General features: G+C 42.1%; 1 protein-coding gene across 1 annotated transcript; it reads left to right on the top strand.

Annotated features, from left to right (window-relative positions):
- Positions 1-1,212: 1,212 nt before the first annotated feature.
- PAX1 (paired box 1) lies at positions 1,213-21,680 on the top strand. The gene is made up of 5 exons (XM_070941006.1): positions 1,213-1,333; positions 6,376-7,029; positions 10,119-10,264; positions 11,225-11,450; positions 21,580-21,680. Exons 1-5 carry the CDS (start codon positions 1,213-1,215, stop codon positions 21,678-21,680), a joined length of 1,248 nt encoding a protein of 415 aa, XP_070797107.1.
- The last annotated feature ends 1,798 nt before the right edge of the window (positions 21,681-23,478 follow it).

Raw genomic sequence — 23,478 nt, 5'->3', positions numbered from 1 at the left:
AGACCACGAGGTTTGAAGGATTTGGGATAGCTAGATTGGTGGTTACCCGAGTGTGAAAAAATGGTTGAAAGCTGTTTTGTTCAGGCAGAACAATTAATGAGGTCATTTGGGTCAGTAACTATCCAGCAATACTCACACTAAGTAGCTTTGTTTGCGTTTCCGTGTGTGTGTGTGTGTGTGTGTGTGTGTGTGTGTGTGTTTATGTGTGTCCCTTTCCCAAATAGGGTGAACTCCACTTCGCCAGACAGATGAACCACTCACAAGCATTATCTCTGACTTGTCTAATCAAGTCTCAGTTTATTAGACTTCACCTGGTATATTATCTTGTCAGGCAAGACTAGATCACTGACTGCCACACCTATATTTGATGAAAAGGAGAAGTAAAGCTGGGTGTCACCGCGTATGAGTGACTGCTCAGCTCTCATCACCGGATCACCTCTCCCGCTGCTATTGTGTGAAAAGAAGCGGGGAATCAAACAGAGCCCGGAGGAACCTCGGAGCAGAACTGCCACGGAGGTGGGGGCAGTTTCTAAAGGAATTCCAAGGATTCCAAGAAGGCAATTCCTAAAGGGCAGGAATTTTGGGGAGTAACTTTTTTTGATACATTACAAATAAAGCACCTTCGTATTCCAACCGTTTCGTTCTTGTGTCCCTCTGCGTGGGGGCAGATTCCTGCACCTGTCCCGCAGGTGACTGCTAACAATTCCAACCACCTTGCAGGATGCCAGCACTGGGGGTCTCCCCAAGGAAAATGGCTTCTTTCCCGGGAGAATAGAGAAAACGACACCCAGGGAAAAAAGACAGGGCTGCTAGAGTGGGGGATAAATCCTCCCTCCCTCGGAGGGAGCCGGGGGGGTGGGGCGGGGGCGTCCTCTGCGGCGCCCAGGGTCTCTGGGACCGAGTAAGCTGGAGGGAGCTGAATTCCGAGCTCCGCCGGGGCGGAACCCAGCCAAGCCCTGCCCCGCTGCGCCTCCCGGGACATCCCTTGCAGGTCGGCTGGACCAGGAACTGCCGGCAGGAGCCAATGAAGGGCCGGGGCCGCATCGACGGCACCTCCGGCTCGGTTTGCGAGTTGCGTTAAGCTGAGCCAAGCTGTAACGAGGCCGCGGGGCTCCCTTCCCGGCCAGCCGATGTGGAGCGCTGGAGCGCGGGCCGCGGGTTTAGCGCGGCCGCGACTCTGAGGTGGTCCGGGAGCTCGGCTCACTTCTCGATATGCTCGGCCGGCGAGCTTCGGCGGGCGCCTTTCCTCGCCGGCCATGGGTAAGAAGCAGCCGGTTGGGCGGCGGCGGGAAGGAGGGGGAGCCCGTGGCCTTCTCAGGCTGCTATCCGCCAGGCAAGCGGAGAGGCGGGAGGGAAGCAACCACCGCGGAAGCCTTAATCGGCGCACCTTCCCAAGGCCGCTCTCAGTTGTGGGGCAACTTCGCGCGACCGTGGCGCTGATCGGGTCCCGATCGGCAAGAGGAGCTCTCTGCCGCGGTAGGAGGGCGGGGAGGCCTGCCAACCATCCAGAGCGAGAGGGCCTGCTTTGCGCATCAGGGCCGCTGTTTTCCCAGGGAAGCCTCCGGAGGACCGAAGCAAAGAACGGAGAATACGACCCTCCAGAGTTCTCACGCGTCCTCTCTGACTTGATTAATGCCAAAAGGGCTGGAGGAAACTGGCCCTGGGAATTACACTCAGGGATGAAATCGTACCTTGTCGGAAAGACCTTCCGCCCAATGCCCGCAACTCACAACAGTCCAAATGAAGCTCAGTCCGGTGCTTGTCTAGACCGAAGTCAAAGTCACGATCCAGTTCAAGGCAAGAAAGTGCAGATTTGATGTTACAGCCTTAGATGATCACACTCTCCAGGTAATAAACCGGGAATTGAGGAAAAACGACACCGTCCGAAATAAAAATGAATTGGGGGAAGAAGAGGCTGGATTGCAACATGGAAAGAATGAAGTTAGGCTAAGGATTATTCTGAGCAAATCTTGTGCACATTTAATGAGAAGGCATAGATTCCACTGAAGGCGCAGCCCTGAATTATCCTCCGAGGAAGGAAAAGGAAACCTCGAAGTCTACAATGCTATTCAAGCCTTCAATGGAAAGCAATAGGAATAATTGTTAAGGAAAAAGAAAAAAAACTGCCAAGCACGTTACTGGCGTGAAAAAGGTCACCATGAAAGAAATTTGCTGAGGATGGATTTCGGGCCTGGCTAATTTTATTTTGATGCTCAGTATATTGATTTCTGCTTTCCCACCCTCATTCTGACTCCTTTCAAAAAGAGCCCCTCTTTTTCTCTCTGTATACGTGTGCTTTGCAAAAATAAATAATCGATATCCTCGACTGGAACATTTTGCCACTTTCAGTCCTTTCATCTGCGTAAGTTATGCATGTAAATAAAGTTTACACCAGATCTAGGGACCGTCACCGAGTCAATCTCGAATGCCCAAGGACTTTTCTAGAGGCAGACAGGTGACAAGACCAGTCCTCGCGCGTCTTGTCAAATAAAGGTTACACATGAAATCCGTGGCCCTAACCCTCGCCCATTAGCGTTCCCAACAAGTTCAGTGTTGCACAATTGCTTACCTGAATCTTTCTCTTTTTCTCTTTCTTACCTGCCTGTCTGAATAGAAAATTCCAGTCCGTCTATTTCCTCGGTTTTTCAGTTCCCATCTCCTTGTCCCCATCCTGATTTCCAGATAACCCGCGCTAGTGTCCCAGGCAACGGGTCGCCACGGTGACCCACGGATGCCGCAATTCATTAAGCTCCATCCACCAGGTTTCCGTGCAGAAACCTTAGCTTCTGCCGAAAGCCACCCGCAGTCCTACAAGGCTGTCTCTCGTGGCCGGCGGTCAGTGCAGGATGGTTAGGCGGTCCCAGACTAATCAAGCAATTGCACACGGGAAAGCGTGCAAGTGAGGAGGCTTTGGGTTACTATCCAAAGCAACCGCGGAAAATTAAGTCCTGCGGGCACCCTCGGAGTGCGAATCTCAATTCCACCCGGCTCTTACACCAGAGTAACGCGAATAAAGCAAAGTTAACACCTACAAGAGGCTCCAAAACCCCTGTTTTATTATACCTAGATCCTTTAGAAAAAGAGGGGCCTTATAGATATATGGTTTTTCTCAGTAAGTACCCTTATTACTTCCAGGGTAATTTGCATTAATGAGATTTTGCTCGAAAGGGCGTCTCGTTAGCTCCGAATCCTTTCCACTTTAACGAATATGCATTTTTTGAGGTTTCAAATGTTTAATACCAGGGTGCTGGTGGTAACGGTGATGGTTATAACCTTCCATCCACATTTCCTGAAGAGTCCGAAAGTATAATTTCCCAGGAGAAAGATGACTTTTAAATTGTGCTTCGGAGGATGAGAAACGATTAAAACGGCCAAGAAGTTGGAGACCTATCAAAGCCGCCGTTATTCTGAGGAATTGAGCTGGGATGCAATTTTTAACTTGCAGCCTCGCAGTCGGTCAAACTTCCCTGCACGGAGCGGAGGGTGGGGGTGGGGGATGGGAGGAGTGAAGAAAGACCCGGTGGTCATTATCTGGCAGGAAGTCTGAACTGATCTCCTGGAGTGATAGTATCTTTTCCGACTCTCCGTAGCTTGATGGACACTAATCTCTGCAGGGTGTGAGTAGATATGCCCGAAGTGGAGCTGGGTGGTGGGATGTGGAGACTAAGAATCAGGCGAGGGGCTATTTGCCTTTACCTCCATGGGTGGAGGAGTGAACTAATGCGAAGCGTCCTCCTTTGTGTTTTCAACGCATCTTAAACTCGGGAACCCAAGAAACAAGTGAGGCGCCTTTGCAGGAAAGGCCGTTATCCCTGATAGTTCCAAAGCCCCTTTGAAATGAGGGGCTCCACTCGGACCTCATGGTCATCCGATGAATGCTGAGACGCAGCAACGGGTGCAAGGGAGCGCTGCAGGCTTTCGTCGAGGTTCCTCTGCCCTGCAGGTGGCTACTGATCACCTTACCTACTTTGCAAGGCCGCCAAAGACGGGGCTCCATCAAATGGACGTCTGTTCCTATCCTTGAAGAAAAGCGCAAGGGACGATAGTTTGCTCAAGCCCCCCCCCCTGTTGAAAAAGAGTTAGAAGGGGGGCACTCCTCCCTCCCTCCCTCCTTCCCTTCCCTTCCCTTCCCCGCAGGAGCCTCTTGGTGCCGGGGAGTTGGGGGGGGGGACGTTGGCTGTGGCGCCCAGGGTCTCTGAATCGGAGTCAGCTGGAGGGGGCTGAGCTCCGAGCCCCGCCAGGGCGGAACCCAGCCAAGCCCTGCCCCGCAGCACCTCCCGGGGCCTCCCTTGCAGGCCGGCTGGACCAGGAACTGCCGGCAGGAGCCAATGAAGGGCCGGGGCTGCATCGGCGGCACCTCCGGCTTGACGTGGGAGACGCGTCAAGTTGAGCCGAACTGAAACCGGCTGCGCCGCTTCCCTCCCGGCAGCAGACGTGGAGCTCCACGCGCGGGTGTAGTCCGGTCTCGACTCCCAACTGACCCGGGAGCGCGGCTCACCTCTCTATGCGCCGGGCGGACGGACATCGGCGGGCGCCACTTCTCGCCGGCCATGGGTAAGGGCGGGCAGGCAGGCGCTCGGGCGGCGGGGTGGAAGGAGGAGGAGGAGGAAGCGGTCGCGCTGCTCTTGGCAGGGAGGCAGCTGCAGGCGGAGGGGAGTCCTCCTCGGCCTCTTCGGTTCTAGGGACCTGGGACCAGCCGCTAGAAAGGGATGCCGGCTGCTCTCGACTGGCAAGGCGCAGTTTCAGCCGCGGTAGGAAGTGGGGAGGCGCTCCTGCCTCCAGAAGTGGGGGGAGGGGGCATGCGGGATAGAGTGCCCGCGGTGTGGCGGCTAAACAGAGATGGTTTGGATGAGAAATCCGTTTTAAGTAGAGAGTAGAGTTGTCTCCGGAGAACTTCCCTTCTTCTTCCAGGAACTCCAATTCGGTGGAAAACCCTTTCCTAACCTAGAGATTTCAGTTAGCAATTGCATTTCCATTTGCTTTCTTAGGTTTACTCATCTAAGTTGGGCCCTTTTCTTTTAGCCACTTCGTAAAAATAATATAAATCTGTAGATTGTACATAGTACTCATATGACCATTATAAGAATTTATCATACTGCATAAGACATCATTTCAGAATTATTTAAGATGTAGACATATTTCAAAATAAGAATATAATATGCTTGCCATCTTACAGTATAAGACTGATTAAATATATTCTAAATATATTTAGTTCATATGGTGCTAGATATTGTGGGTAAATTGTTTTCCACAAATTTTTTTTTAATTTGCAATCAAAAGCACCCTAAAAGATCGCTCGTTTATTTGGCTATTCAGATATTTCTAATTTTGTTGTCTTGAAGGAGCTCTGTCCTTTTATTTCAACCTATTAAGGAATCATATATATTTCTGATTATCTTTCAATGATAGGAATTTATTTCTATATTTCAGATGTAATCATTTTCCGCAGGTGATCATAGGTTCGTATCATTGAATCATAACCCATTAATATCATTGGCTTTGGTTAACATCACATATTTGAAATTTCTTAAACTCATGAGGATTCATTATATTAAACTATGAGGTTAATATTTACACTTGTTATTTTGACACCCGCTTAGAAAAGCCCTCCAATGAAGGGACTAAAGTGGTGGAGAACCTAGAGGTGTGAAGGCAGCAGATGTACCTGAACGCAGGGGTTGATATAGGAAAGCACAGGAATTGGCATTCCTTGTAAAATGAACTTTGTTGAGAGGTTGCCAGAATTCAAGTGATACGTTCAAATTAAAATTTATTTATAAACTTTTGGAAAGACATGTTTGGGAATAGGACTTATTCTAACCAATTATTAGATTTCCGTCCACATATAGCATTTAAACTATATTGCCCTGCCCTTTAAAAGGAATAGTCAGAGAATACCATGAGTTATTCCTTATTATATATATTAGCACAGATATATACTCCATGAGTTACTCTATCTATCTATCTATCTATCTATCTATCTATCTATCTATCTATCTATCTAGCATCTATCTATCTATCTATCTATCTATCTATCTATCTATCTATCTATCTATCTATCTATCTATCTGTGTATACACATACATATGCGTACACACACACACACACACACAGGTATATATAAGGTGTAACTAATATCTATCGGTCTATGGTAATTCAGATAACTGATTTTCCAAGGCTCTTTCAGTCCATTCCCGTAGCCCCAGGCGAGTCTCTAGATCCGTTCGCTGAACCTAGGCGTAGTAAGAGCCCCCGGCGCCCTCCTCCCAATCTCTCTCGGCCCACCGTCCCGCTGCAGCGCTGCCTCCTTCCCTCGCCTGGGTCGCAAGCCCTTAGTCAGCTCCCGCTCCCCTTCTCTCTTCCGGCTCTTTCCAGAGCAAACCTACGGCGAAGTGAACCAACTCGGCGGCGTCTTTGTCAACGGGAGGCCGCTGCCCAACGCCATCCGCCTGCGGATCGTGGAGCTGGCCCAGCTCGGCATCCGACCCTGCGACATCAGCCGGCAGCTGCGGGTGTCTCACGGCTGCGTGAGCAAGATTTTAGCCCGCTACAACGAGACGGGCTCCATCCTGCCCGGCGCCATCGGCGGGAGCAAACCCCGCGTCACCACCCCCAACGTGGTGAAGCACATCCGAGACTACAAGCAGGGCGACCCGGGGATCTTCGCCTGGGAGATTCGGGACCGCTTGCTGGCCGACGGCGTCTGCGACAAGTACAACGTGCCTTCGGTGAGCTCCATTAGTCGGATCCTGAGGAACAAGATCGGCAGCCTTTCGCAGCCCGGCGCGCCCTACGACGCGAGTGGCGGCGGCGGCGGCAGCAAACAACCTGCCCCGCAGCCGGCCCTGCCCTACAACCACATCTACCAGTACCCTTACCCCAGCGCCGTCTCAGCCTCCGGCACTAAGATGGGCGGCCACGCCGGAGCGGCTCCCGTCTCCGCGGCTCACGTCAGCCTCCCCCGCTCCTGGCCTTCCGCGCACTCGGTCAGCAACATCCTAGGCATCCGCACCTTCATGGAGCAAAGCGGTGAGTGGATCTGACCCGGCCCTCCGGGGCCTAAGCAGGGAATGGGGCGCGATGCGGGGCTCCAGGTAGAAGCACCCCTTCCAGCAGCCGAAAGGACGGAGTCGCTGTCTCCATCAGGCTCATTAATAACCGCCTTCGGTTTTCCTGGCGATTTATAGAATACAAAAGAAAAGCAGTCCCTGATTTGCAGACAGAGAGTTATGATTTAAGGGAGGTAAAACTACTATGTTCTACCGTAGATCTGTTTTGTGAATTTATTTTCAATTAAGAAAGAGGACGGATTATATACAAATTTGGGATATCCTTATTGGGTTTTCTTGCTTTGATTTTATATTTAAGTGCTGGAGCTCTGAAAATACTATAAACAATGTGCCTTTCTATTTGTCTTATGCATGTGCACAATTCCCAACTATGAGTTTATTCCCAACTATGAGGCATGTGGTGGCTAATTATTTAACTCCTGAAAACTCCATCAAGACTGTATATTTATCACTCATAGAAACCAAGTGTCACTTAGAAGGCAAATGAAATTTACCCAAGAAATTTGAGAAATACCTCTGATTAATATCATTTTTTCCTAGAGCATGTCCACAGGCCATGCATACTGTGAAGCCTTTATTCTAAGTTCATAGGTTTTATTATAGGACATCAATCACCACTGCAGGCAGAAGAAAAGATCTGGCTTATAACTAGAGACATTTCGAGTGTATCTCGGTTCACATTTTGGAATTCCCAGGAAGTCTTAACAAACCAGTTTTGAATATATTCATTCTAAAATAAGCCTGCATTAGTCACAATTATATTTTATATATTTCTTAGTAGTTTTGTTATTCATTTCTGCTCTAAACAAAATTATGTATGCCTTTGATATGCACACCAAATTCAAGAACATATTTTATTTAGTTTGTCAAACTTCTGACTATTCCTTAAGAATAATTGTGCAGCTTGCAATGACTTGCTTCTCCAGGCCATTCTAAAAGACAGTCCTTTATGTGTCTGTGTTGTTTCCCCCATAAGAGGACATGATCCCTGGGCCATGCAGGCCTGGTGTGGAAGATGACCTCTTCAGATTGTTGAACCCGTTCTCTATACAAGCTTCAAAACCAAGTAGGGCTTAATAAGTGGCTCTCACATCCCATCTTCATAGTTGCTCATTGCTTAATGTCTCATTGCTTCCTGGGAGCTTTTGCTGCTGCTATAACAACCTGGGAGGACAAAATTCAGCAGACAGAACTCTGGCTGCTGTTGCAAAAAAGGCCTGGACATCTTGAACTTCTTATGAAAAAATGTGGAAAATATTTTCGTAGCGATGAGAGATTGCCAACCACAAACTCCGAGCCCTTACACTCCCCTCTCCCTTTAGAAAAATAGAAAGAAAAGAAAAAGTGGTCTCCAGAAACAAATTCATATCACAATTATTTTCTGAAAGATCAAATATCTGACAGGGGGTTTCTTTTCCACTTCTTATACTATTACTTGTCTTTCAGTTGTTTTACATTCCATATTTCTGTCTTCTTATGGATTTTACAATCACTGAGATCCCAAGTATTCACAAACTCTTTCTTAGAAAGAGGAGGCTGCTAGTGTTAGGGAGTCTTCTATTTTTAGACTGTAGTTATCTACATTGTTTTGTTACTAGGAAACCTTAAGTTGCCATTTAATTTAATTTAATTGTTGAGTTTCTGAAGAGAATGTTCTACTTTGCGGCTTCAAAATGAAACCAGTGAGAGGCACTTGAAAGTTCTTTTATATAACTCAATAACCCATCTTTGAATAGATAATTGTGTAATGTTTTCAAAAGTGCCATCCACGTTTTAGATTACAGATTTTCAGGTATCCTTATTCATGACCCAAGGGCTGATCGATAAATAAAGATACTAGAGATTATACCATCAGCTCTTTGATTCTGGTATTTCCAGTGGTATCTGGATGTGTTGCAATTAGTTCCATCATCCTCAACCAGAACAATCAAAGAAAATCAATATAATGGACCTATTCACATAGCTTAGGCTTAGTTTGCTAAAAGAAAGAAGAAAGAAAGAAAGAAAGAAAGAAAGAAAGAAAGAAAGAAAGAAAGAAAGAAAGAAAGAGAAAAAGAATGATCAGACAGTACCAGCTTCTCCTGTAAATTAATTCTAACTATGCCAAAACTCTATTAAAAAGATGCCAAACACAAACTCCGTCCCACTTTCACTCCAAAAGCACTTGGACATATCTGGTCTTTGTATCTAATTCACTATAATCCTGTTTCCATTTATAATAACACTCTCTTGAGAGTCTCCTAAATGTTATGAGAGCCAAAAAACCTGGTTCATGTAATGAAATAGGCACGGAGGTGGATAAGTATGTTTTAAATGAAATGCTGGCCAAAGCTGTTTGCAGTTTTAACTGTCTCTTCTCTCATTTCCAACCTTGAGTTTTACCTACTGTGCAGATCCAATTCAATATGTAGGTTAGTCATAAGACATTTGTGACCCTAAGTGTCTTCTGTAAACTCAGTTTCCTTTCCATCCACTGATGTGTTTTGTTGAAATGCTTCCCACCCAAACAGAATCAGCAGTGATAAGGGAATTAGTTTTTCATAAATAAATCTGGATTGAATTTATTGCTAGTTTTTTATACAAGGCTAGGGCATTGCAGTGCGGGCAAAATAAAAATCCATTTTATACAAATCCTTTAGCCTTAGGGAACATTAAACCCTTTAGCTTCAGGGAAAATTGAGAAGGGAAGCAAACTCTGGGAGTGGAGTGGGGTGCAAGGAAGAGATCACCATTGAATCTCTTTCCAGTTCTCTAATAAAGCAAATGTTTGATGTTATCTTTTCCTCTGCAATTTGGCATGAGATTCTTCTTTACCTGCATCCTTAAAAAGCCCACATCACTCTGATTTGATGTGAGGCCCAGGCAATGTCTCTGGAGCCTAATGGGTTATTTTTATTGACCTCTAGAGACTTCATAGAGCTTAACAGAGATCTCTGAAAAGGTGAGTTATCACCCAGGAAGTAAGTGTGGATAAGGGAGCCAATGGGTCTTGGGACAGGCCATCACTTTTCTGGCTGCTAATATATCCCCCAATCTCTCCCATCCTAGGTGTTCTAGCTGGGACAGATGGTTCTGCCTACCCTCCCAAACTCGAAGACTGGCCAAGTGTGAATAGAACCACCTTCCCTCCTGCTGGGCACGGTGTCAATGCACTTGACAAATCAGCATCAGAAGCAGACATTAAATACCCCCAGGTAACAGTCCAGCCCTTTGGGAATACAATAGCAGGAAGGGCTGCACAGGGCTGTGTCTGTGGCCAGGAAGTGGAGTGGGGTGGGGCGTGGGGGAAAGGAAAAAGGAGAAGCAAAGCAGGGATTATCCTGTAAAATCTTTATCATATAAGGAAAACTATGTTTCTGAAATAGCAGTAAACAGGTATTGAGCCAAGATCCCGGAAAACAAAACAAATTGCAATAAAAAAAAAAACTCCCACAAGATTATTCTAATCTAGTTCTCCCTTTAAAGCGAACTCATATTAGGGACTGGCAGGCTGATGGCACCCGGCTGAAGTGGAGGGAATGGAGCCCTACTTGATTTCTGTCCTTGCACCAAGAATACGCACAGCGTTGTCCCTCAAGGGCTGCTGGCTGCTTTTAAAAGCAATGGGTGATGCCCCCAACAAAGACTAATTTCACCTTTGAATTGAAATTATATGTACTTAATGTGATTATAGCAATGATTACTCCTAATATCAGATTTAAAATATTGTAAATTAGTCTGGCAACAACTGAGGCTTCTGCTTTGTAAGCCAAAGGAGGAAATGACACAGGCACAACCCTAGAGCAGCTTCTGGTTATTGTTATTGATATATTTAGCTTTATAATTTCATAAAATTTACCCTTTTTTGGGATAATAATCTATATATTTCCTTGCACCAGCTTCCGTGATTATTCAAACTGAGATCATGAACTGCATGAACTGAGATCAAGAATTACTAGTGCATGTTTTGCTGTGCAGGTTTTTCGCATTCCTCTTCAATTTAATTTCATTCTCTAGATCCTTATTTGGAAGTGAAGTGAACTTGAAAAGATAATTTAATTTAGTTCCCCATTCATGTAATTAGAATCAGAGCAGGAATGGCAAATCCATGCTGGAGTATGACCTCTCTTCCTAAAGCTCCCCATTTTTCCACATGCATTTTTTTTTCTTTGCAGCCCCCTCCAGGGCTCTCGGCTGTGAGTCCTTTCCTGTCCCCTTGTGCCTATCCATCATCAAACCAACCTGGCGTTTATGGAGGGCCAGGAGGAAGCTACTTAAGTCCATCTCATCACCACTGGCAGACCCAAGGTAACCCCTTGGCTCATCACCACGGACCTGGAGTAGCTGTTCATGGTACAGAACTGGCTTCCACTGTGGCTTTCAAACATCTCTCCAGAGAAGGTAAGCAAAGATGAAAGGGAGGCACAGCTTTCTTGGGCAGTGGCAAGAGGGGTTAAAAAGACTTCATGCACATTATGTTCTACTGTACATTCATGTCCCCTGTAGTTCCTATGCTTATCATTCATTTTGGTGGTTCTGAATTTCTAGCTGAGCTATACCTTTCTTAGAATGTGCGTGGTCAGTCTTTGTCAACTATTTCCAAGATGTGGCTATTATGTATGCATAAAGTATCATTCAGCAACATTCTAAAAGAAATACTGCATTGGTCTACACAAAGTATTATTCATTGGAAGCCAATCAGATAATCAGTTAACAAGTATCGAGTAAAACATGGCAGGTGAAGGTCTTTTTTTTTTAAAGTGTCTTTTGAAAATGTTCCATACTTTTAACTTCATTGAAACAGAGTCTTGCTTTCAGCAAACAAACCCTCTGTGATTTCTTGTCAATTATTGTTATCCTCACCAGAAAGAATTTCCTTCTGTTGAAAGTGCTGTTACTATTCAGTTATCAGAAGTTAAATAATTGGAGGTGCTTTCTGACTGGAAAAAGAAATTCCATCCTACCTAAATATTTTCTTATCCCTTGCACAGAACTACTCTCTCTCTCTCTCTCTCTCTCTCTCTCTCTCTCTCTCTCTCTCTCTCTCTCTCTCTCTCTCTCTCAAAAAACAGCTACACCTTTTATTTTCCTTACAATTATTATGCAATAGTCACTAGCTGCGTGTGGTCCCTTTTAGGGTATTAGATTGAAGTGTCATTTAGGCTGCAAGATAATTGACACTGATTGATGGCACTGAAATGAAGTGTCCTGCACATGTGAAAGTAGTCTCTAAGACTTTGGAAACAGGAACATAAAAAGGAAGGTGCCGATATAAAAAAACATTGCTGCCTGAGCAAAGATTGTGTTGTGTTCTATGGCTCTTGCCTTCCAGATAGTACTATAAAGTATTTGTAAGCTGAAGCTTGTCCCAGTCAAAATGAAGCAGGTCAATTCTCATACATCTCATCTCTTAATGTTTCTATTACAGTAATTTGAACTGTATGGTGCAAATCTAAGCATGATTCTACATAACAAAGTCTGTATATTATTTCTTACATTTTCTATGACTAATACTCTTGACCTAAAGAATAAGGCAACAGTATTAATACATTAACACACATTAATACATTAATACACTATGAGCATATTTGGAAAATACAATAAAATCATTCCTTCCTCAATTATAAATATGTACAAAAATATGTAATACACACACACATACCTGACTATAATTGTCAGTTGCTTATATAAAAGAAAAGCAGTCTAGCAAAAACTTCAGTCTTCTAGTCATTCCTAAACATTAGTCCCTTATAATGCATTGAGCAAAGTAGCATTGGAGCATGTATTTCATGTTTATTTATGCAGTTCACGAAAGAAAAATAAATAGCTGCAGAATATACCACATCTCTTCACAAATGCAAGAATTAATTGATTTAAAAAATAATAATTGCAATATACAGAAGTTTATTGTTTTCATGAAACAAATCCACCATTAATCTTCACAAAGAGAAAGACATTTTCTACAGCAATAAAAATATCAAGATTTAGTCAGTCCTATTAAAGTTCCGTTGCCAATAAACAAGGAGAACTGCTACTTTTTAAAAATATTTGAATTAAAATAAACAATACATTTATTTTTAAAATCTAAGCATATTAGATATTACTTTGTTGTTTTATGGATCTTTCCTTCCTGTATGCTTCTTTTCCTTCTCTTCCATGTTCATAGATTCAGATTTTTTTTTTCTTATGAGGAAGTAAATCTCACTGAAGGACATATTTTCAAATAGTTCTGCTTTGAATTCTGTTAGCTTTTCCTGACTAACATTTCTACCTCACTGGCCCAGTTTGCACATTCACTGGATTATAAAAATGCTTTTGATTTGACTGGAGGTTTCACCCTATTCACAGGGAGATAATCTTCATTTGGAAGGAAGGTTGTGTGAGTAACATTTACTTGAGTATTTCACATATTTGTGAATTTTCAATTTCTCTGTTTAGTTTGGAGGAGAAAAAAGCATAATTTATTAAAACTAATAATTTTACCTAAAATGTTAATACTGAAATGTTAGTATCTTTGAAATGTTCATATCAAATTGAGCTTTTTTTTTTTTTTCTAACAGCGTGGTCCAACTGGTTTTGGAAATTAATAGAGATCAACTATTTTAAAGAAAATGTGGTTCATTTTCCCTTTCTTGTTCTCCTGTAATATAATTTTTAAAAAATCAGCCTTATACAAATTATCCATGGTATCTTGGTGGATAGCTTTTGTGCATTTTTCCTGCTATAAGGAGATCTTTTTCATTTTAAAGTGTCCTTCCTCACTTGTGGAAATCTAGTAGGTGCCACAAACTGTTTGGTATTTCCAGTAAGCCTTGCTTCTTTACTGCTGGTAAATGTTGAAGCAGGACAGGCTTAGGGGTGGGACATTGAGCTGAGAGAAGTGCCAAGTTAAATGAGGTTGCTCTATGTTGACTTGAGTTTACTTATGCACACTGACTTCAGTAAGCAAAGGTTTTCACAAGCAGTGAAGACTCTTTGATTTTCCCTAAACGTCTCCTAGTTGTTTGGGGATTAGATAGGAAGATGAATTTCCATAAATTCAAAGTATGTTTCTTTTTAAGCTTCCAATTGGTATCATCTGTTCTAGATAAAACTCAGTGGAAAACATATTTATTTTGCTGGGCTTTGCAATTTGCACAATCCACAAAACTTGGCAAGAGTACAAAACTGCTTGGGGGAAAGCTCTGATGCCAGGCTTGGAGGATACTGCTATGCCAGGCTGCTGTTTTATTTGAAAGGCTTCCACGATGCAGGCAATGTGTACAAAATCAATGAAGTGCCATTTGTTTTTAAATGGAGCCAGCAGAAACAATCTGCTAATATCAATGAGCCTAATATCAATTATGCCCTCACACATGAGGAAAGCAGCAAAAATCTGACAAAGGGGTCTGCCACTTATTACCTAACCAGTCATGAGTTTTGGGCATAACATTTTCTTACTCTTACCCCTCTAACACTTTCTGAATAGGGACTTACCCTATAGGTCCTGGAAATTCTAACGCAATATAAACATTGTGAAATCTGAATCTATAACACTGAAGGTTCTTATGCAAAATTTTTGTGCTTCACTATAATTTTCCAGATTACCTCTGTTGGAATATACCTTTCAAGTACAGGTAGTCCTCAATTTACAACAGTTCATTTAGTGACTGTTTGAAGTTACAACAGCACCAAAAAAAAAGTGACTTATGGCTATTTTTGATGCTTAAGTGTTGTACCTTATGATTCTTGATGAACGTATCTTTTCTTTTAGGTACACTGAGAGCATATGCACCAAGACAAGTTCTTTGTGTGTCCAATCACACTTGGCCAATAAAAAATTCTATTCTATTCTATTCTTCGGTCCATTGCAGCATCCCCATGGTCTTATGATCAAAATTCAGACTCTTGACAACTGACTCATATTTATGATGGTTGCAATGTCCTGGGGTCATGTGATTACCTTTTGTGACATTCTAGCAAGCAAAATCAATGGGGAAGCCAGATTCACTTAACAGTAGTGTTACTAACTTAACAACTGCAGTGGTTCACTTAACAACTGTGGCAAGAAAGGTCATAAAATGGGACAAAATTCACTTAACAAATGTCTTGCTTAACAACAGGAATTTTGGGCTCAGTTGTGGTCATAAGTCAAAGACTACTTATACTTACCAACTGTAACGCTAACAATACATTTAAATTAAAATCACCCACTCCTCCCTTTGTCCTATAAAACTTAAAATGAAAGTAAATTCCAACCAATATAGAAACTGCACTTACTTGCATTAATGCAAGGAGAACTGCTACTGAGATCTGTGCTGGTGTGAATACAGAATAGATTTGGCAGGGACCTTGGAGGTCTTCCAGTCCTGCCCCCTGCCCAATTTTTGTTCTACAATTAGCCTAAGGATGAATCAAGGCAGTGTTAAATCTGTTCCTACACTTTGGCCATCCCTTCTTGACTTGAGGGGTGCTCTCCTATATTGTTACCTGTTAAATTGCCTAATTTAAATAGATGAGATATTCAAGACCAAAGAGCGTCTCTCTGCCCTATTATCTATAATCTTAGATTACAGATCCCAAGAACCCTCATACACCATAAAAGAGCTTTTAGTGCTAACTTGGTTTATTCAACAGTTGCAGAATGGCAAATGTCTAAATATATGCAGATCTCCTTTATTCAACAAATTAATGTCATGCTTCTCATAAAGTTTTTGCAATTCTTGGATGTTGCAAAAAGTGCCCAATCCTTTAAACATTCTAAAAGTTTCTAAAACCCTTTTTTTACATATGTTGAGTTCCGTTTAAACAATTGGGATCTCCACACCTACCCCCTTACTTTTCATCTTATTCTGGGTGGCATCTCCTACTAGACTATATATCTTCAGCCACCGCACTTAAGACACTTGCCAAATCCTCCTCTAAGGCCATTCAGGGCCTTAATCTTGGCGATGATGCTGACCCACTTTTTTAGATGGCAGGGTCATGAGATGTCACCATTGCTTGCCTGCTTACATGCCTATGAGTGCCACTTCAACAAGGTCCAATTACAATACCCTGCAGCCTCCATTTCACCTGGAACTCCACAATAGGACCAAATTGAGGATTTGTACCTGTTCCTGGGAAGGCAACCTTCCTGTCAAAAATCAGAACTTTTCATAAACTATCCATTTTGGCCGCATGAATCATCAATGATGCAGGGGCCATATATATTTTTTGAAAGCACCAAATAACATTATCTCACAAAATGAATCTTCTTGAAGCAAAATGCAGTTGCCATGGCTGTAGTCCCAATTCAGAATCAATGTGATGTATAAACTCTGAAGGCAATCAGAACTCAGTTACTGATCAAAAGTGGTGGTTGATCACAGACTGTTCATTAATATACATTAATAACACAGAAAGGAGACACCCAACTTTTGCATGACAAAAATCTGTATCCTCAGTTGTCAATAGTAATAGCAGAGAGGTCATTTTGCTTTTCTGGTGGGTTTTCCTAGGAGGCAAACTGCTTCCTAAAACTTTGCTAAGATTTGCCCATTTCAAATTGGGTCAATAATTCCCGTTAGAAATGCACCACCCCAAAGCACAATGCTTGCTGCCAAAAATAATTAATTATGGAGGAAATATTCAACCACTGTGTAGCTAAACATTTCTGTATATTTGGGGGAACTGGGACTTTACAATCTGACTTTATGATTCATTCATAGGACCATCTTTCTAGTGTCTTTTGAAATCTAATATGCTTGGGGTTGCCTATCCATTCCTGAATTTTAGCTAGAAAAACCAAGGCTATCCACCCCCTACTGATCGAATAAATGGTGACCTTTCTACAATTTAATGATGCATACTGCCATGTATAGGACTGAAGCTGCAAAAACTTGAAGCTCTTCTTCGATTTTCACCCCTTGCATTTCTGATATACCTGGTGACATCTCCTTCTAATGTTGGGGGCAAAGGACAGCTCTTTCAGTCTCAGTCTTCCAAATTCTCATAGTGCTACTATGTCTATTACTATGTCTATTCTCATAGACTTCCTTTGGCTTCAATTTATCTAATCTCCTTATATGTCCTATCTGCTTACAATGTTCTATCAAGACATGTTCTATTTGCAGTTATAATCTGAAATATCTGGTTACCACATCAGTTTGCTATATTGGTAGGCACATCAGCCCACTGTCACTACCAAAATTGGAAACAATTTAAGGAAAATTAATCACTCAAACCACTCTACTGTCCATTTGGTAGCATCAAAGTAAGACCCAACTCTCGTGTTTCAGGAACTAACAAAGTGCTTCAAAGTGTGTCTGTAAATCTGTCTATAGGGTCCTTTTCCTTTCTAATTTAAAGTCAAATTCAACCACCAAGTGAATGCAGCGAATAATTGAAAGCACTGTGCTTGGCTTCTATAAGAGGAAAATATCTAAGTAATATTTGGTATTGTGATTTAGTGTCTTGCAAATGGACCATTCCAGCATTGTCCTAATGCACCTAAAACTGTAGGTTTATAAAACTGTAGCTTAAAATGGTAAATAAAACAATAACTATCCAAGAATACTGCTTTCTCCTAATAAAACTCTAACCCCATTAACGTATACAATTAAACAACTTAATCTAAAGTTCTTTTCCCAATGCAGCAGACCTTAGTACAGTTTTCCGACTAATAAAGGCATATCCCAGTGTAAATGTCACTATCAGTAAACAATTCTTACCTTGTAGGAATATCTGTCCACTTTTATCTTCCCAGATATTTGCACTCATTCATAGCTATACAATATCAGGGTCCAACATGATTAAGGGACTGAAGCTTAAAACAAACGATTGAGGGATGTAGATATGGTTAGTGTAATGAAGAGACAGAGCAGTGGTGATATAGCAGTGTTTTAATACTTGAGCGGCTCTGACAGAGAACAGGGGGTTGACCTATTCTCCAAAGTACCTGAGGGCAGGACAAGAAGTAACAGATGGAAGATTACCAAAGGGTGATTCAACCTAGAACTAAGGAGAAATTTCCTGACAGTGAGAACAATTGATCAATGGAATGGCTTATCTCCAGAAGTTGTGGGTGCTCCATCACTGGAGGTTTTCAAGATTTGCCTGGAATGATATAGGGTCTCCTGCTTGAGCAGGGGATTGGATTAGAAGACTTTCAAGGTCCCATTACAGCTCTATTACTTTATGTTCTATGTCCTGCTTTAAATATCCCTCATGGCTACATTCCCCTTCTATCAAATCTATTAAATCTATCTTCTATTAAATCTCCGGTTTGGGCGAACCGGTAGTGATAAAAACTACTGGTTCGGGAGAACCGGTAGTAAAAAAAAGCTACGGGTTCTGTTGAACTAGCCGTTTAAAAAGCTACTGGTTCCTCCAAACTGGTATTTCCGACGATCAGCTGTGCAGCAGGGTTTAACTTTGCTAGAAAGCAGGAAATCCTGCTTTCTAGCAAAGCTAAATCACGCACCACAGCTTATCCCCGCCTCACTGTTCTACTTACCTTCCCAAGCCTCCTTTTGGCGCGTACTGCGCACGTGCCAAAAGGAGGCTTGGGAAGGTAAGTAGAACAGAGTGGGAGGGCAATGATCAGCTGTGCAGCGGTTTAGCTTTGCTAGAAAGCAGGATATCCTGCTTTCTAGCGAAGCTAAATCGTGCACCACAGCTGATCCCCTCGCTTCTACTTATCTTGCCAAGCCTCCTTTTGGCGCATACTGTGCATGCGCACAGGCAGAGCGCGCATTTGATGCATAGTGTGCACACAATGTGTTTGGTGCACAGTGCACATGCGTGACCAGAGAACCGGTAGCAAACCGGTTCGGATTTCACCACTGCCTTTTACCCTGGTAGAATGAAACACATAGAAGAAACTGTCCCCTACTGTACATCCTTGTGCACTGCTGCCACTCTGATCAAACCAAATCATTTCTTCCTTGGAAGATTACTGTTGGGATTCTAAATAAATTCAAAAGTAGAGTTGGTCTGACTTTTCTTGTGTTGACAATTGTGTTAAGACTTGCCTTTATTTGTTTTTCTTCCTATCAATTGAGTACTTACATTGCCTCTAATCCATATACAAGTAGTTTTTAAAGGTGTGACCTAGCTGAGAATTAAATAGCCAGTTTATTCATAAAGGAAGTCTTAGATACACATATGACATTGGTAAAACTGCTTCTTTAAAGTCTTGATATAATTCAGTCAGAGATGAGAATATGTCAGCTTAGTTTTAAATCAGTTTTATCATTGTATATCATTATAGCATTTGAGAAGATAATAAAGCCACATTGACTGGTTTATATCATCTCATTTAATACATTTGCATGAAAGTTATGTATGTATGTATGTATGTATGTATGTATGTATGTATGTATGTATGTATCTCCCAATCTATTCTGTAGCCATGGTATTTCTTGGTAGTTTCCCATCCAAATATTAACCAAATCCCAGTTTAGTTGTTTCTGACCAGCAAAGTTTGACTAGATGCTGCCATCTAGCTAGGATAAAATAAATAATTTTACAAGGATATGAGATTAGGAAGTTGGAGAAAAAAATATATATTTCAGTTTATTTCTTAATTGCAAAGTTCTGTCAGGAAAGTGAGGAGTAAGCTTGATGCATCAGACTGGGTTGTCTTTCCATCATAAGTACAGTGACTTCATCTTCCAACAGATGAAGTCAGCATAAGCCAAGCCATCCTTCAATTCTAAAGTCTTATGACAATATTACATTAGAAGCAGAATACTTGTTCTGGGAGAGAACTGTGAAACAGGTTCCCTGACCTTGGTCTTTTCTGACAGATATATGGGGCCAGGCTGAAACTTTAGTGAGCTATTGGAAAAAGCAGTATTTAAACACTAAGTATGCACTCATTACATGCCTGCTTTTAATGTAGGAAATGAGTAAAAGAAGTTGTAGTAATGACTCACTTGAAACAAGCTCACAGAATTAGCAGATCTTATTTCAAAGTAAATAATTTTAGGATGAATGCTGGAGGATTTAAAAATCAAACACAGAAGCATAATGCATCTTTAGTGCTTCTCAGTTTTACAAATATCTAGGGGAAAAAAATCCTTGGATAACAAGATATTAAAGTCATTTGAGAGACAGCTAGATGGTACCTCAAAGTAGTTCTGAATTTGTTCTTCACATCTTGTCTTCTTCCACCCTCTTTTTTCTGACATTATTACTTTTAACCTATAAAGCATAACCCAAATAATTTATTAAATATACATTAATAAAAATTTTACAACATAATAAAAGCTTCAGTTCAGTCCAGGAGTAATAAAATCTTAATAAACCCACTTTGGTAGGGATAAGAATAAATTCATCCCAAAGACTCATTGCGGGTAAATGGAACTAGAATTATTTCAGGTGAGTCAGGAAAGGAAAAAGACAAAGACATAAAGATGTAAAATTGGAGGAATATTTTGATGGAACAGATCTCACAGCTCTGAAATTGAAGTTAATACGTATTCTCAAATACTCTGTGGAACACAAAGGACAAATATTAGCTTTTTTTCAAATGAGGGAAGAGCCTTCTTCCATTGGAGTTTGGATCCCAGCCCCAAATTTCCTGAATTTTCCATATTTATCATACATATTCTGATGGTTCTGGGTTCCTAGCTAAGCAATTATTTTCTTTGAACATGCATGCTCAGTCTTGGTCAACTGCTTCCAAGTAGTGGCTTGCATGTGTGAATAAACTTATCTGAGCAAATACTCTAAAAGAGATACTGTATCAGTTTACACAAAGGATTACTCATTCCATGCCCATCAGTTATCAAGGGCTGAGAAAAGGATGGCAGGTGAAGCACTTTTAAAATTGTGCTAGTATCCCTTGAACTGCCTCGGAGTTTTATTTTCACTGAGATTTTCAAAAGAGCAAACCCGGTCATACATAATGAAGAGGAGTATCTTTTATTTTTACTACGAATGCTGCTTTATGTAAAGGTGGAGGTGAAATAAAGTTCAAGATTATTTCCTCAGTGGACCAACTGTATGTATATAATGGTTTCAGGTAGAGACATTCTAACCTGCTTGCAATCACTTGTAACGTATTTAATTGAAAATATATTTATTATATCCCATTGAAATCAACTGAAGAAATAACTTAATTGTTTTTTTAATCGGGGGTATATCTTCTCACTGACCTGGTAAACCTGCTTTGCCATTTCAGACTAGCTACGGTACACTTTTCCAAATAAAGCATTTTTAACAAAAAGAACAACAACAACAACAACAAAGAAAAACAGCCAGTGGGAATAGAAAAACTAGCACAGCAGGGGGGAAACTAGGCGGTGAGCTATAGTTTCCACGTGCAGGGACTTGTCTCGTATGAAAGGGAGCAATCTGCAGTCTGAGATGGCACAGACACCGGTTCTTCCCCTCCGTGAGACTTATGCCACGAGTAACCCCAACAGGCTTTGGGACCTTGATTTTTCCCCACGAGAAACCCCGGCGAGTGCCCGAGTGGTTCGGTAGAGGCTGGTTGGCGCCTGGCAAGGAAGCGCGGGATCAACCCACGTGCCTTCATCTCTTTCTTTGCTCCTTCTTGCAGCTGGGGACAGAAAACAACAGGCCACCGGTTCCGGGAGCAAAGCTCCAACAGACGTCCTCTCCGGCATCCACGGACTCTCTGTTCCTGCCTCCTCGTCCTAGGAAGAGAAAGGCGGGAAACAGCGTCGGAGGCGGGAAGATTTCGGAGGAGATTCTCCTTTCTCCCAGAGGCCAGGTTTAAATCGGGAGAGTTGGACCTGCAGCCTATCCAGAGGCGCGCCGATGGGGCGGGCTCCATTGTCTGCCCGCGTTTTCTCACGGCGCCTTCTCGCCCAAACAAACGCGGAGGAACGGGCCCTGCGCTTTGCCTTCTCTGCGCAGGCGGGGAAAGCGCAAAAAAACAACGCCTCGGTTTACCTCTCGCCGTGGAGAAATGGAGGAAGGACATTTTTTTCCCCCATTTACGCAGCCGAGAGTGACCCAAGGAGACCACGCGCGGTCCAGGAGGTTTTGATGGGGGAGTGTAATGGACGAACTCGTTTAGATGGCGGACGGTGTTTTTTGTCTAAGCAAAAGAGAGAACAAGAGCAAAGAGGCAGATTTTAAGGCACAACCTTCCCATTGAGCGGTTCTTTGGGCCTGTAATGTACTTCGGGTCTAGAAAGGGGGTGGTTGGATGTATAGTTGTTGCTGCGTTTTTGGCTTCACTGACAGCAAAGTTCATTTTGCGTTTCAAGACACATTACCACTGAAACACTTTCTTGCCCTTAGCTACCAATATATATATATATATATTTTAAAAAAGAGCCAACTATAGGAGTCTTTCTCTTAAATGAAAAGAGCTACTATCCCATCTCATTGCACTGTTCATATTTTAAAAAGGCCTTCAAGATTAAATTCTACAAAACTGAATGAAGGTTTGACGGTCAATATACTGGTAGTTTTTGAACAATTATTCAAATTCCTTCTAATTTAATTGTGAAAAGTTTTCGAACTGACATGAAAAGTTTCAGCAATTGGCTGTATATCATGTTAAACAAACCAATTAACCTGAGCTGGCAAATGAAAAGAAGGACATTGCTCAAACTATTAGCATAGCCTTTCCCTTCCCTTCATATTTCCAAAATGTTTTCCTTGAACAGGTTTCACAAGACTTCTGCCCGATGTTCCACTCTGCTAAAATCCTGTTTTGCCGGCATAGACATGCTGCTAACTTCTAATGCAAAATGGCAACTCAATAACAATCTTTCCTGATTTTATATTTTTGTAACAAACCAATAAAATATGAATAACAATCTCCCTTGTGTTGTGTTGTGTGTGTTGGGGGATGATGTCTCCTTGAAAGTTGCCACTAAATGTCCTTCTACAGCCAAATCCTAACCATGTTTACTCAGCACCGCAGTAAACTCAGATGACTTCAGTAGGATTTTCAAATAGCTGGAACACACTCAAATATTTTAAATCTGCCAGAACTTCAAATTTTATGACTCAGAATTTGAAGCACAGCATTTGAATATGAAATGTACCGTTTTATTTCAAAAACAGTTTAGCATTATTGATAAACTTGATTTACATGGATAGCCATCAATTTTAACATTCCATAACTTGTTATATATTACCAAAAACAACTGTGTTAATTAACTAACACTATTAGATGTTAAATATAAGTATATATTTAAATATATATTCAAATAAATGAAATATAACTATCATTTTTAAAACTGCTTAAATATCAGATGTAAATATATGCTGATCTTCACAGATAAAAACTGTAAAGTCAAACTTATTTTCCTCCCATTTTATATTGATATGACAGAAGAGCCAGACACCTTGGTTTCATTTTTTTGCATATTCCCGAATTTCACTGAATCAGAGTTAGTCACTGTCATCTTTCCGCCAAACTTATTTTAGAAGGAAGTTGTAAATTTGAGTCAGGCCTCTGTAAATAAGAAAATGTGTA

Source organism: Pituophis catenifer, unplaced genomic scaffold (genome assembly GCF_029215685.1).
Source record: "Pituophis catenifer annectens isolate HBS135680 unplaced genomic scaffold, rPitCat1.0.hap2 SCAF_3, whole genome shotgun sequence".
In the NCBI taxonomy this organism is placed as follows: Eukaryota; Metazoa; Chordata; class Lepidosauria; order Squamata; family Colubridae; genus Pituophis; species Pituophis catenifer.
The sequence above is the reverse complement of the archived record's forward strand: the minus strand, read 5'-3'. Positions and strand labels throughout refer to the sequence as shown.

Coding starts and splice junctions, on each gene's coding strand:
- PAX1 (XM_070941006.1), top strand. CDS start 1,213: ATGCTCGGCCGGCGAGCTTCGGCGGGCGCCTTTCCTCGCCGGCCATGG. Junction 1,334..6,375: donor CTCAGGCTGCTATCCGCCAG/GCAAGCGGAGAG, acceptor GGCTCTTTCCAG/AGCAAACCTACGGCGAAGTG. Junction 11,451..21,579: donor CAAACATCTCTCCAGAGAAG/GTAAGCAAAGAT, acceptor TCCTTCTTGCAG/CTGGGGACAGAAAACAACAG.